The sequence below is a fragment of the Acanthochromis polyacanthus genome, chromosome 4, assembly GCF_021347895.1.
Source record: "Acanthochromis polyacanthus isolate Apoly-LR-REF ecotype Palm Island chromosome 4, KAUST_Apoly_ChrSc, whole genome shotgun sequence".
NCBI classification, from domain to species: Eukaryota; Metazoa; Chordata; class Actinopteri; family Pomacentridae; genus Acanthochromis; species Acanthochromis polyacanthus.
The window spans coordinates 20,404,888-20,420,854 of NC_067116.1; the positions used below are offsets into that span (position 1 = coordinate 20,404,888).

Genomic DNA, 15,967 nt, shown 5'->3' on the forward strand with positions numbered 1-15,967 from the left:
CAGTCACAGCTCCTCACTCCTCCTTACTGAACCGTGTGCAGGAACTACAGCTCAGTTTAAGTCATGAATTTCAATCAAATGAAGCAAATTATTTCAGACAGATGTTGTGTATTGAGGTTCTGACAGGCAATAGAGGTAGAAAGTTATTTAAGTGCTGGATTTAATCACAGATTTGTATATTCCCCGCTGTCTCTTTACATTACATTCTAGAGGGATATTTGTTTGTTTTTTTTTGCAGCATTTTACAGTTTCATTTTAGATTTAGACTCTACATTTAGTCCTGATTCCAATAAAATAAAATAAATCCATTACTATACAACTAAACTGCATTCTCAAGCACACACAAATATATTTCTGATCAATATATTTTTTTCCCCATGTTTCTATCATTTCACTGATGCTCCTTTTCCAGCCAACCAGTCATACATTTGATGGAAGGAAGCCAACAAGATGCTCTGAAAGGGTCATATTTGAACTCAAAGTCACTCCTGAAAGTAATTTTGGGGCCTTAACGTGTCAGCTAAAGTGTGCCATTTCACCTCCCCTAATTATGTACTTTTGGTGTCTAAACTGAGCCAAAGTAAACAATTAGTAAAAAAAAAAAAAAACAACAACACACAACTTAATTTTAAGAATAATGAAGGTTCTGTTGGGGACTTATGCCTCCATCCTCCCCTCCTGTTGCCTTATGTGGAATTTTACGCTGCTTTCAAATTAAAGGCCTTTTCCTAGTACATGCCATTTTGGAAAATTTGCTTCTTTCAAAATGAAATGACGCTTCTTTCAACGTAGTTCAGTTGCATAAGAACTTAATTACTGGGAGATGGAGTTAAAACATCTCACATGTTTCCATTTAAATAATTCTTCCAGGTCAAAAGAGGACAACATGTCATTTAGAATGAAATAACAAAAATACAAAAAAATCTCCTCTCAGCTCCCCAGACTAATCTTGTGACCGAGGGGCAGGACCCTGAGGTTGGAAGCTACTGGGAACCATATAAACAAGCTCTACTTTCACCCACTGCTTGCTCAAAAGGGAATCTGTGCATTCATTAGGTTTCTCACTACAGGATTCTAAGATCCTGGGGTGAATGTGAAATGCCCTGAGATGACTTATGATGTGAATCTACGCAAAACAAAACTGAATCGAGTTTAAATTAAACAGAACTTGGATTAGCTGTAGCAAAAGGCTCCACATGCACTGATGCTTCAGCATTAGAATTATTAAAGCACAATATACACTGCCCGTCCAAAAAAACCCAAAAAAACGTACACACTAATATTTCATTGGATCGCCTTTAGCTCTGAGAATGGCACATGTTCGCTGTGGCATCGTTTCGAAAAGCTTCTGCAATGTCACAGCATTTATTTCTGTCCAGAGTTGCATTAATTTTCTATCAAGATCTTATATTGATGATGATAGAAGAGTCGGACAAAGCCTTCTCCAGAACATCTCAAACATTTTCAGTGGGGCTGAGGTCTGGACTCTGTGGAGGCCAATCTGTGTGTGAAAATGACATCTCATGCTCCGTGAACCGCTCATTCTCAATGTGAGCCTCATGAATGCTGGCATCCATTGATGGAAAGACCTGGTCATTCAGTATGTTCGGCAGTCAGCTGACCTCGTTCTTTAGGAACATATTGTTGCTGAACCTGACCATCCCAGATCATAACCCGAACTCCCACAGGCTTGTAGGCACTAGACATGATGAGTGAATCACTTCATCCACCTCTCTTCTTACCCTGATGCCCCATCACTTTGGAACAGGTTACATCTGGACTCATCAGATCCTATGACCTTCTTCCAGTGCTCCAGAGTCCAATCTTTATGCTCCCTAGCCTTTTTTTCCTGATTAGCGGTTTTCTTAGAGCTATGCAGCTGTTTATAGTCCCAATCTCTTAAATGTCCTTCACATTGTGTGTGTGGAAATGCTCTTACTTTGACTATTAAACGTAGCTGCGAGTTCTACTGTTGACTTCCTACGATCATCTAAGAGTTTGCTCTGACCACATTTGCTCCTCGAAGATGAGGGTTCACCACTATCCTTCAGGTTTTAATAATACGTTGGACGGTTCTTAACCTGATTTTAGTAGTTTCAGAAACCTCCTTAGTTGTTTTCGTCGCTTCATGCAGGCCAATAAATTGACCCTTCTGAGACAGATCAACATCCTTTCCATGACCACAGAATATGTCTTCTGACACGGTTGTTTAAGAAATGAGAAGCTACTCACTGCATCAGCTAGAGTTAAATAAGTTGTTGGAGCTATAACATATTCATCCCTTCAGTAATTATCCAATGGAAGGCTCTTACCTATTTGCTAAATTAAATCCAAGTGGCGACTTTTTTTTTTTTTGGACAGGCAATGTATGCAAAGAAAGTTCGTGAAGGTGAAGTCATTTCCCTGCTTGTGCACTTTGCTGCTAATACAGCTGCAGTTTTTTTTAGCAGAATTTAGAGTACAAGATTTTTAATATGCAATGTGGTATTTGTGTCTTTTATTATTGCAGGTAACATTTTTTAAAGATTTGCACCATCATTTTAACCCTCAAAGTCCTGCTCACAACCACAGCTCACCATTGCTTTAATCCTTGAGAGCCTCCAAGACATCACTATTACCACTTGTGATCCTCCTTGTCATTATCTTAATGGACATAATCACCATTTTCATCATCAAACCCACTTCACAGCAGCGCCGCCTAATTTCAGTTTTGGCGAGTCACTCTGAAATCAAAAGCTCCTGACCAGTATAACCACGGCCAACGCACCAGCTCCGCAACATTTTTTTTTAATGTATGCACCTCTATAGCAACATATTGCACAGCAAGCAAAGCAACTTACAAATAAAAATACTGCTAAACCACAAGCTGTATAAAGAAGTGCTGCACCCCGCCCATGGGCAAAGAAACACAACATGCTGCTACTGAGAGTCTTGTACTGGAGAGAAAAATGGGTCACCAAACTGAACAGGAATCACGTTTCAAATGCTGGCAGCTTCTTAGCGTGTAACAAAATAGAAGATGAAGCTAAAGAGCAGCTTCAGGGTCAGTTGTGTTTGGTTTATTGATGCATAATGCTCCACTGAAAATTTTTGAGCGCATGCAGATGACACTTTGAGGCAGCTGAGGGTAATTTTTCCAGCTATGATGCAAAATTCTCTATTTGAGCCACATTGTTTTTGGTCTGGTGATCAAATACAATCGTGGTACACTCAGCACTGCTCTTGTCTGTCACCGTAAAAGGCTCCCAATACTTAAAACTTCTGTGTGGCATTTAATTTGATTAATTGTACTTTTTCCACAGTTACAAAAATGAGATTTTATCATTAAGACCTCAAGACCAGTATCTCCTCCCAAACGTCACTGTGTGACACTGATGCAGGTCTGATTTGATGTTACTGGCTTGACAGGCTGAAAATAGAACAGAAACCAGCACCCAAGAAACCGTCTGTAGAGATAAAAGAAGCTATGATCTTTTGTTAGGATGCCAGGAATCCGGGTCAATGACCAAATATTAAGTTAAGCTCATCTCAGTGGAGATTATCTGCTGCACATGTGAGAAACAATCCCTGGGACATATACAGTATGTAGGCTAATTCATGCACACACACACCACCTTACATGGCACAGGGAAGCTGCATGTGTGTGAACATGATATACAGCAAACAACAGCATATACATTCACAATGCACAGAGCAGTGTGAGGAAGCAGGCCTGGACTCGTTATTCCCCATAGCTCACGTGGGTCTCGTCTACCTGTCGAATGGTTCAGATATGCAGCTTGGCACAGTACACCATCTGTGTACTTCTCCTTTCTTCGGTATAAGCCAGTACTTTCCACAGGAAACCCTCGGTCACAGAGGTGGAACCCACCCAGCCAGAGGTGGACGCTTGACATCGCCAGACCTCAGTGTCTCCAGACATCCATGATTACACATTAGATTTTGCAGTCGAGGCTATTTTCTGTTTAAAGAATGAAGAACTAATCCTATGGCATTATCTTCATGCACGCAGAGAAAACTTTTAGTAAATCACACTAACTTCTCTAAAATGCTCAGTAAGCTTTATTGCTGTTGGACAGTGTCCGGTCAGTCTGAAAAAAAATGTCCAACTTCACTCAAGCATCTACACTTAATTTGAAAATATTCATTTCATTGTTATATTTTGCTTTGGTCTTTTATGTTGTATGACGTTCCCGAAACAGTCACAATCAGAAGTCTGACGTGTCTCCGCCTGACTTACAAAACCTGCAGTCATCCCAGAGTGACGCCCAGCCAAGTTTTTCACACCATTTTATTTCCTCCCTGAAACCGTCTGCAGTCAACATGCATCAGTGCTGCTCATTTCTGACTTTATTGCTTATTTTCACTCTTCACTAAGGTTCTGTGAGTGGTTTTATGGCATCCACTTCTCAGCATAGTATTAATCAATTACATGTCTATAAGAAAAGTAACATAGCTCGATGTCATGGAGTGATTAGGAGAGGCTGAGGGTCACAGTCTTTACAGATACACTGCATGTCATGTCCAGCCATAATTCACATGTAGCTTTCTCAAGTGACGCGTTTTCTGGTTTATCATGAGGATCATTACTGAGAGTTTAATAGGGGATTTTCAGTTCTGTTTTCAGTAGTAGTTTTACTGTAAGCAAGGATCTGATCACTTAGACTATTATACAGTATATAAATATATTTGGCCTCATAATAAAAACACAGTTTATTAATCTGAACCTATGCATTATTAAAGTTGCATTTGTGTTGGATCAATACAAAATTGTTCTTTTTTACAAATGGGAAGGATGCCAGTGTTTCCTGAATCTTGCAATAAATGCAATTAATAATGATAGCAATAAACTATCTTTAGATATAGAAGCATAGTATTATTGTTCATAGTGGGACTTCCTAGTGCTGCACGGTGGTGAACTTTTTTCTTCACGTTGACTTCAAATGTTGCTTCAGCTAAATTAACAAAAGTTAAAGAAAGTACTAAGGAAAATGTGTTTTTGTTACACTGGATGATGCATATCTACATAACAAAATGTACACATTTTCCACTGAAACTACTTTCTACCGAAGAAATAGTCCCTATTTTGACTGTCTGCAGTCTGGTGTGTTGATCTTATCGGGCAAAGGCTTCTCATACTCATTCCAGAAACCAATCAAATCAGAAAATAAACCGGCAGATTATGCAGATGAGAGAAATTCAAACCAGAAAACCAAATGGCTGCAGCTTGACTTTCATCATGAAGCCTAAATATCCTTCCTGAGGCTAATCTACTAAAACCTTCATTCTTTCCCATCTTATTCTCTCTCCACTGATGTTACGTAAATGTAAAAACATTTTTTAAAAATGCACTGTGGTGCCGACGTCTCACAACAACTATTACATTACATTCTTGAAATATCAGTTCAACCAAATTACAGACAAAAAGCTCAGTTTCCTGTTTACAGCATCCCTACATGGTGATGAGCCGTGTCCAGAGTTTTAGTTTGGCGACATTTTGATACCGGGATATGAGGGAAAATGTGTTTCTTTGTAATTTGGACGAGCTGGACAACAACCATTTGGGCTTGTGATAATTTATAGGCTAACCAAGGTCCTTCATGACTCTCTCCTTGTCACAGCACATCTGTTTCGCTGTAACTGATATTTAGAAGTTTGAAGTTGTCAGACCCTGCAGCTTTTCACGACAACAACATCAAAAAAAGCAAAGATTAGAGAAAAGTTGAAAAGAATACACAGTTTTGTGAAGCAGAACTATATATCCTGTTAATCACCCTGTAACGCTTGATCCCCAGATTGGATAATAGCTTTTTTGGAAACATATACTGACACTGGTGAGTTCATGCTGAAATGACTGTGGAATGTGTTAGATACTGGTGTCATTCTGAGCTCAAAACAAAAATATAGGCGGAGAAGAAGTCCTGCATGGCAACAAAGTCAAATTTACCAGAGTTGCTAAAGGCTGAGGCAACCACAGAGCCTTTTTCTTTATTTGGCCATACCCTTGAGGTCATCTGGTTGTTATTGTGCTGCACAGACCGGACTATATTTACACTGGGACTAGAAAAAGCGTCAAGATAATAAACAAATGCACTCCAACACTTCAAGACTGATTTGCATGACAAACTACTTGACTCTCGATTGCACAAACACAGCACGCAACCGAGTCAAAACTGAAGCGCTGCATCCCAAAATCGTCCAGTTGGATTTTCTCAGCCAAACACGTGACACTGGAAGTAATCCAGCTGATTACTACAATGATTAGAAGCACATGAGCTGCATTGTAATGTATGGGAAATAGGAAGTGCTGAATACATCCTGGATAAACACAAAGCAAAGGGAGGTGCTCAGGTTCTCTGAGAAAACCTACAAGCCATGCAAAAAACTCTCCTGAATTTCCAAATTGACAGGTTAAATTAGCACTTGAACAGAGTCAGAGTGAGTAAGCAGCCCAAAAAGACGGAACAGAAGAGTGTGTTACAGCCTGACAACATGTAATGTGTGCGTTTGTGTGGTTGCCCGTGTGTCCTAACCTGCGAGCGTGGTTGGCGGCGTGAAGTCTCCTGATGACTTCTTCACTGAAGTCAAAGTGAACTCTTCCTCTGGCACAGGGTGAACGCCGGTACATTGCCCCGACACACACATGCACTCATGCACAACACACTACACGGCACATACCTTCACACACATAACCACAGACACATCGCAACACACCCAGCGTAAGCGTCAGAAGCGCAGCATTCTACTCTCAGATGAATGTCACACGCTGTAATACGCACCACTAGTGACATGCAAACACACCTCTCATACACTCGACAGCACGAAACTCCCTCTCACACACACAGTAGCCAAATCAAAAACAAGAGTTGCAACAGAAAGAGAGAAAAATCACACACACTTTCCCCTCACTTGAGCAGCAATACATGACTTATTCAGGTTATACAGTAACACATCTATATGACTGTTCCCTATAAAACTTGTGTCAAATAAAAAGTTACTCAGCAGATTACACATCCTCTTCAGTGGAGCAAATAAAAGCAGCAGACAGGTATCCAGACACCTTCTCCACACACTTGATCTCATGTCACAAACAACAACAGCACAAGCAGCCGTCCACACGTCACATCACGGAACTCTCTCAGCCCTCGTTCACACTCTGACGCTCTCCACACTCTCTCTGTGCTGATTATCCTCTTCGTCACAGACTATACTTCCTCCCCATGCTGTGAATGTGTGTCTCTCTGTGTGTGTGTGTGTGTGTATGTGTGTGTGTGTATGGAGCTCTGTTCCCTTTAGAGTAACCCAGCACACTGAGGAGTGGCATCTAAGTTGTGGAGTGGAGTCTCTGGAGTGGAGTCAGAATACATCCATCTCTGACAGCCTCATTAGCTTTAATTAAAGTTGGATGTGTGGAAAACATTCAGAAGTGTAAAAGGCAGACACATGGCTGCTGAAAAAAAAAAACCCGACTGACTGACTGTATGGTTGTTTTTGTGAGTTCAGCTGACGTGAATTAACTCAACAAAACCCTGAAATATTCTGAGATATAAATTATTGTGTACAAATTGGAAGCAGCTGGTTGATTTTACCCACTACTAAATAATTTTGCAGGTTGTGAATTCTGTATAAGCAATACCGGGCTGCAGATTGGACTGCGGTGTAACTAATTTTGCACTCTTTTTTTTTTTTGGTGCCTTGCAAACTCATGCAGGCTGCTTATTGTTGCATGCATTGTGCAATAATAAAAACTTTTACACTTCACTTTAAGCCCTCCCACATAGCATTTACAAGCATAAACTAACCTGCAATACATGGCTTGTAACAGACTACAATGATAGAATTTAGGTTTGAATAAGTAGTCATCACTGTCTAATATATCTGTCAATAACTACTCCCTCTGTGAGCACCTTTAAGTCAAGGCTAGTGTATAAACTGGTTATGAATGTCACACTAAAGATATTTTCATTGACAAACTGACATTTTACTAGGACTTTACAAGGTCCTAAAATCCAACAAACCCCATATCAAATGTTTGTGAAATGCTAAAAAATGTTCCTGGCATCAACACATTTTCAGTTAACGACTATAAAAATAAAAGTGAGAACACAAATTGATTGTTCTGGCAGCAAAATATTGAGCTGCTATTCATAATTTTTGCCAACAACCTGGTCCACCTTAACTGTCAGTGTGAGAAAGAGGTGGCATCTGGCATCATGGCAGGGGGGCCACAGCGTCCGGTGACACTGTACAGTACACTGATGACTGATCCCCCATTTCATGATAATCTGTGATGACAGATTTGTGATGAATAGCAGCTCACAAAAAAAAGAGGAAGAAGGTAAAGACAAACCCACACTGATTTCTGTAGAAATACGCTGAAAACTAGGCAAAAATGGGATGTCTTTCGAGACAAGTCAGCTTGAAGACTGAGGATCTATCAAGCTTTTAATTGTAACAGCCAGTCAGCATTGATAAATAATGTCTTGTTTATCCTTACTGAAATAAAAAAATAATGATTGATTGTTGCAGATGTTGGTGCATACATGTCACTGTGCATGAAAAGTTGAACAAAGTGGGGATGTAGCACCTTAGCCAAGAATGGAAATTTCCAGACTATAATAAGTAAATGGCCACAGAAGATGACTACAGAGCTGCACGAATGTACAGAATATCTAAACAGCCAAATGAGACATCAGATTGGATAATTATGAGGCAGTAAAGATCCATCTTTTTTCATATTTCTTCAATAGAAAACTAGAAACCTATAGTATAACGACATGAAAAGACAATTAGAAGCGCAAAGAAAAAAGTCTTTATTCCTGTCTTGATAACTGATTTTTTACTTTATTACATTACCTGTTATTGGAAAATGAGAGAAATCCTGACCTGTAAACACTCAACACTGTAATTAACATAAATACATGACTGATTCCTAGATAAAATGGAGCATTACAAAAAAAAATCATTGGTGTAAATTCTAATTCCTGACAGCACACTTCTCAGAGCATGACTTTTACTAATCTGTAGAAAGAATCAAACGTAAACCTCTGACATAAAGAGTGATAATGCTTGTAAGAGCAGCTCTCCTACGGTAAGTTTCACTTCTTGTAACAGAGCAGTTACGAAACTTGACAGGAAAACCCTTCTGAATGAAAACTGGAGGAGTTTCTAATCAGTAGCGTCATGACAGGACTAGTAAGCTTCCTTGTCATTTACTTGGATATGATTCAGAAAGATGACACATTATGCAGGAGCTTGCAAAAAAACACAAAAGGGGGAGGAGTAAGATCACAGAGACCAAAACTGAATCACTACTACGCTCCCACACTGCAGCTCGCCCCACTGCCTCTCAACAAACACAATGATGGGAGAATCAGAAGATGTGGTAGCCACAGGGCTTAATGTATCCTGCGCGACAAAAGCAGTTGCATTCCTCCTTAATGGCCTCGAGGGTTCACCATAGAAAATATAGATACAGAAAGAGCTGCCTCCTGCTCTATATAGTCACCTTCTTCAGCGCACCAGTAGCAACTGAAAACACTGCATAATGCCTTAAAATGTAAATGTTTAAGAAGGCAAAGATAGTTGTTCGTTGGAATATTTTGCTGGTGAAATTAATCATTTTTTAAATGCCACGCAGCCAGCATTTATTTATCGATGTGACTAAATTCACAAACTTAATGTCATTTTAATTGTACAAAATTCCTGTATTCATCAAGAAAACTCTCGCTATTTAAAATAATTCTGTGGCTTTGCATAATTTATTGGCATCACACAGTCAAATCCCTCATGAGCTCATGATGTGATCTTTAAAACTCAATTAAAGCAGACGCCAAAATTATAAATCAGTCATGTCAATTACATTTAAACAGTGCTTATTTTTTTCACTCGATCACATGTGAATTTGGCACATATTGTTAAATGGAATTACTTAATCTCTACAGTGTCCAGTACAAGTTCACAGACTTCCAGGAAATATGCAATAAATATATAAACAGCAACCAAACAACAATTACAGAACGCTGTATGTGTCTGATTTAACAAGGACAGTGAGAGCTTCTTGCACTGAAAGCATCTGACTAAACAGCAACCAAGAAAAAAAAAGAAGACTGATTGCGTTTGTAAGTTTCAGCCCTGCTTTGTTTCATTTGTTCTCCATTTTAAATTCATCAGACACTAAAAAAACATTATGTCAAGACACAGTGGCATTAGAAAACAAAACCTTGGCAACATAACAAATACTAGTTCTAATTATAGTGCTGGAGTAAAACCAGTTAATCCATTCACTCCAGGACAGGGATCCTGTATAACATTTACTGTCACACCTTTTTACAACTCTCACATCATATTATCAGAAATTATTCGATAGTTTGGCTTTCTTCTCCCTGATCTTGTGGCTGAAACAGTTTTGGGTTAAAATAAAATGATGCACGACCTGTGAGTGAACATTAGAGGGCAGCATGTCATCACGCAGAAAAAGAAACGAGCTCTCCGTGGCCTCATCTTTTAAACCCCGACCTCCACAAGATGGCAGTGTGCTCCCTGTATTTTGTCTCGCATTAGAGGAGACAAGCCACACGACTCAGATTTACAGGATGTGTGGCGTGTAAGATGTTCTACCAGATGAGCCATGCCCCATGGAAAGCCATCAGAGCCAGCATTCTACACATAGCTCTTTCATATGTTATTTCACGTTAGCTCAAAACGACTGTAATAATAGTTCTGAGCAGTTGTGCAGAAGCCACTCTGTAGGCGCTGTGACAACGTGACGAGAGCCTGTGACCTCGGCGTCCTACAGCCATAATTATGAATTAGGATGATAGGAGGGCGTGCTCTGAATTTAACGAGACGCTGGAGAAGTCAATACCTGTCTGCACAACCCTTTAATTACGCCACAGGAATCTATTTATTGACGGCTGTTAGTGAAAAGTTGCTTGAATTAGTCCCTTTAATTCAACTGGAACCCTGTGTTTGATTAACTGTTTTGAGAGATGATGTACATCTGTAATTTGCATACAAAAACAAAAGGCAAGCCGATGTGCAAAACACCACGTTTTTGATCTAAAGCTAGAGTACATATCAGCACATAGGTGTAAATGCTGTAATTACAGCTCTCCTTCCTCACATTTCCTGTCTGTTTCTAATGTTCCTTTTTAATAAAGTCATAATGCCGAAAAATGATCTCAAGAACTATCTATTTGACATCTCCAGAGTAGTGTGTCAAATTGTCCCTCCTCCAGCTTAGTTTTGTGATTCAAATCAATATCACAAAAAGGAAATAAAAAAAAAGACGACTTGATCCAAACGTCTTTAGTCTCCATGAACCAAAAAAGAAAAGCTGGAAATAGAATCGAAGATGCATTGACAGAACCTGACAGGCACAATATCACCTTTGACACGAAAGCTGTCTCTGTCATACAAACACACAAAATCAGATGAAATCAGGATCAAACAACAGCCATGATCCCCGAAAGCTATTTAAGTATAAACTCTAAAAGAGAAGCAGGGAGATAAGAGTTATTGAGGGTGGACTTGTAACTTTGTCAAAGCAGCTGCAAACAGAATGACGGACATTAACGTCATGTTTAGGGGCAGGAAAAATTAGATCTATGCCTAGTTTTTCCTTCAAAGGTTCTGCATTGATCCAAAACTCCACAATTTATTCGTGTGCATTCCAACATAACAATGCTGTATCTTTATATGCTACTTCAGTTAAAATGGAAAAGAAAACTAAAAGAGAATGAATGAAATAATTTCACTAGCACGATCCTGACTGTGAATCTGATTGCTGTAATAAATTTTCTGTTATCTTTGACCTCTGAGGACAACAAGGTGTGACTGATCTACGGAAATTAAAATGTCTTCATGCTCTCATCAGTCTGCAGGAAGTGCCGTGGGGCTGCTGTGAGTGGCCAAATGGCTTTCAGAGCAAACAACAAAGCAGTGATAATGAAACAGCCATTGTGTCATTGTAGGCAGACAATCGAAAATCTTCTTTCCAAATTTCAATAAATTCGTCTCATCTTCTAAAACCAGTCCTTAAAGAGGGGTCATCTCTAGAAAGTGAAACGATCAAACATGGTTGTGCATTGATGTTGACAAACAATGTTACTCTGTTCTCAAGCTGTTAAAACCATTAAAGAAAAGAAAAACTACAGCTCAATGTAGGTGCTTTGTTTAATCTGAAAATGTGACATCATCACTTAACTACTTAATTACTCAATATTTCTGTCCCGATGAAAACAATCCTTTCATGTCTCAAAATGAAACAAAAGTTATTTCAGACAAATGTAACTTCAACCACCCTGCCGCCACCCACAGCAACTTGAGCATACCAGCTCACTTACGACTCTACGAATAAGACTAACAATACAAAGAGCCCCACCTTGAAAGCTGATAGGATTGGTAACCAGATGGACAGTAAGTCTTTCACATGCTACTATGCTAATATGATAATGAGCCATCTCTCTCCAGAATCACAGATTCCACCTTTAATCGGTTATGTAAACTATATACCGTAAAACGGGGCTATAAGGGATAGTGGGGTAATAAGGGACATTTTTCCGGAAAATGTTTTAAATGTAATTCTGCGGTTTTTATGTTGAGCAGGATGCGGTTTTGTGTTGTTTTTATCGATTACTATCCATGAATTCTTAAAGAAATCTAGGTAAGTTGGAAATTCCTTTTTGCTTTCCTGTAGATAGAAATGTCCCTTATTACCCCGCTGTCCCTTATAGCCCCGTTTTACGGTACTGAAGACAGCCTCTGAATCTGAGAAGTTGGCCAATATGAAAGTGGCTTAAACCTGTAGCCAGCAGGGTGCAGCTCCTCTGGTTGTGGTAATAAGTCAGATTGTATAGAAGTCCGTACATCTGATTTGATTTGTTACCTTAGCAAACATTTTCCTAATGAATTTATGGTCCCAGTCACTAATTTCAAGTCACCAGCACTACAGCATGAAGTTTGCTGTGTAAATCATGTTCTCATCTAGAGTAAAATAAAACAAGAAATCCAGGGCATGTTTTCGGGCGGGGCTACCTTGTGATTGACAGGCAGTCACTGTATCGACATACAGTGTCCTAGAGTTCTCAGTCAGATCTACGACTCACTTGTAATGTCTGATTTTAAAAGACCAAGATGGTGATGGTCACACTGCAAACTTAAAGATCAAAAGCGACAACCCGCAAACCAATGGATGATGCTATGGTTGCTATGCCAACCTTTTATATTCAGTCTGTGATTGGTCATTGCTCTTTAGTGAAAGGTTGGAACCACTGATCATGTGCCTTTGAAGCAAAAAACAGCAATCGATGCACCAAATTATGAAGCAAAAGTGCCTGTCTGCACCCATTGTTAGATCTGCTTCTGGCCTGCAGTTAAGAGTGGCAGAGCATTTTGCAGTTTAAACACATCCGACCCTCTACTTTATAACAAGTGTTCTTCACAGATGTGACTTCCTGCTGAGTGGCACTTCAGCATTGTAGTGTGTTTATTATTATTATTACTACCATGGTATATTCTTCTGCTGCTCCTAAGACTACCCCACATAGTCTGAATTCATTCATGTTCATGTATGTTCACTTGTACTTGACAGGTAGGGCAATTATTGAGTTGCCACGGAAACCCTGCCTTGACGTATGAACAGAGAGCGGCGCAAAAAACAAGCAGATCTCTGAGGTTTGAACATGAACATGAGTCCATTCAGTTATTGACTTCACTTGTAGCTCACAGCAGCATCAATCCAAATAGAAAAGACAGGCAGATACAGACAGGAAGGAGATAATAAGTCCTTCCTATCTACAAGCTGCCACATTTGATTGGAAGATAGAGGGCAAATTTAAGATTCTTGGTTGTCTGTCTTGCTGGTCTTTCCACAACGCAGCTTTCTGAGTCTCCCCCACCCTCGGTCTCTCTCTGTCTAAATCTAATTCCCCTTTCTAAAAACAGGGCACTGCAGTCGTTCCCCCTGTGATTAACCTAATCCCCTCACCGAGTGCTGCTCCTGTCTGTGCAGCACCGTAACGTAGTTGACGTCAGCGGCACTCATGCTGTGATAACCAGGGGGCATGCTCTGAAAAAAATGTGAATTTTTAGCAGTGCTGAGTTTAACATTACTACCGGCATGCACTGCTAGAGAAAGCCCTCAACACAAGAGCTCAGACACCTGCAGTATATAATACAACCTGACGATAACATTGTTGGTACTTGTGGAATACAATTGCGCACAATTTAAGCAGAAAATGTTGGAATTTAAAGATACAAAAGGTCGTACTACAGCAGGTGTGACTGAGTTCTGAAAAAAGAGAAAAAGCTTCACCTCTGACAGTCACTCATTACGCACTTATGCCTCTCTGGGAAACATCAGTGAAGGGAATTTGTAAGCAAGGAAAGTGTATCAAGCCTAATATCAACAACGCTCAATTACTCTGACATTTTGCAGGGTTATGTTGTTCGCCTGTTAAAGTGACATGAGTTTGTTCGTGCATAACAGCTGAGCCTTGGTTGGTTTGTGATGCAGACTACTGACTTAATCCTTAGATAGTCAGAATAAGTCCCACAGCTTCTGCCACTTTTCTTCCTGTAGGTACAGATTTTAGGAGAGGGTTCATTGGATATGCTCCCCCTCAATATTTACAACACATGCATTGGACACCACACAATAAAATCATGAAAGAAGCAAAGGACAATGACATTTACACACTGTGCGTGAAATGTATGTCTTCCTTTACATAAATAAAGATATTTCCATCATAAATGGAGGCAGAAAAGACCCAAATTGGTCCGAAAAAAGTCATTCGAATGCACAAAATTGAAGGTTTGAGGAGAACGCCTAAACCTGAATGTCTTCCAACAAAATCTACACTTGTGTTCTGTTTACTTCTATCTGCATTCTGTTCATCATTTTGTTCAGTAAAAAGTTAATAATTGGGAAAAATTTAACTATCTAAGTCATCTGTCAGTTAGCAACCCATTGACGGAACAATACGTTTATATAGTTCATCCAAATAAACCATCAACTAATTGTTAATCAAAGTTATCTAATGATCACTGCGTTGCTGTAAAAGATTTTACATTGGTAGAAATCTTTACGCCAGACTTCACCGAAATTGAACTTTTCACAGAGCGTTTGCACTAATTAACTTCACCCACTTGAGCAGATCTTCTGACCTTTACATGTTGGTAAGATGAACGCCGTCCTGAGTGTTTGATAGAGGCTTAAATCAGTTTGGTCTCATTTAGCGGAGAGGCTGCTGTGAAATGTGTTATCTCGGCACAGGGTCTGTTGGTATTCAAGTGTGGGTGGAGGGCTGTGCAAAGATTCTGCCAAAACATGAGCAAACGCCTTCTATCAAACAACGAAGGTCTTATTTACATGTCGTGACTTGCTCACGTTACACACTGCTAAGGCTGCATTTAGATTTTCTTCAGAGTTGGAGGAACCTTCAGCTTCACTGTGAATTTGGGGATCGTGCAGAGCTAATGGCAGCAGCTAATATTAATCTAGATGGTTATGATCGATAAATACCTCCAGAACATAAGCTGGCTGCTTATTAAAACATAATCTAGTTTTGTGGTTCTGCTTGTGATAACACAGAGATGTGTGGGTGTGCAGGCTTTGGAGAATGACTTCAACTGATCTGCGCTGAGTAACAAAAGTAGAAACTGATTACTTCTGCTCTCAAGTGATTCATGTAATTGCTCCAATGAGTAATTGATTACATTTTTTGCTCAACATTGGCAGTGACATCTGATTCTAAATATGTTTCTGTGTGATATTTATGCTTGGGAGCCATGTGTGATAACCTGCATCAACAGTGACGTCAGTGCATGTGGCATTTGGCCTGTCAAAATAAAAATACGACTAAGTAATACAAAGGAGTTGACCTCTCTCCCTCAATGGTCAAACTTAATTATTTAGAGCTATACACTACCACACTGTAAAGAAAACGCAGTACATATGTCACTG

At 39.7% G+C, this 15,967-nt stretch overlaps 1 protein-coding gene across 3 annotated transcripts in view; it reads right to left on the reverse strand.

The window, feature by feature from the left end:
* pde4ba (phosphodiesterase 4B, cAMP-specific a) overlaps positions 1 to 15,967 on the reverse strand; it is a 219,614-nt gene that overhangs the window by 79,602 nt on the left and 124,045 nt on the right. Inside the window, exon 1 of one of the 3 annotated variants that reach the window (XM_022199767.2) lies at positions 6,534 to 7,188. The exons of the other annotated variants lie outside the window; for them this stretch is intronic. Within the exon in view, the coding sequence (XP_022055459.1) occupies positions 6,534 to 6,628 (95 nt within the window). The 5' untranslated portion in view covers positions 6,629 to 7,188. Of the gene's footprint in view, positions 1 to 6,533; positions 7,189 to 15,967 lie in introns of those variants that run through there. 3 annotated transcript variants of the gene reach the window in all.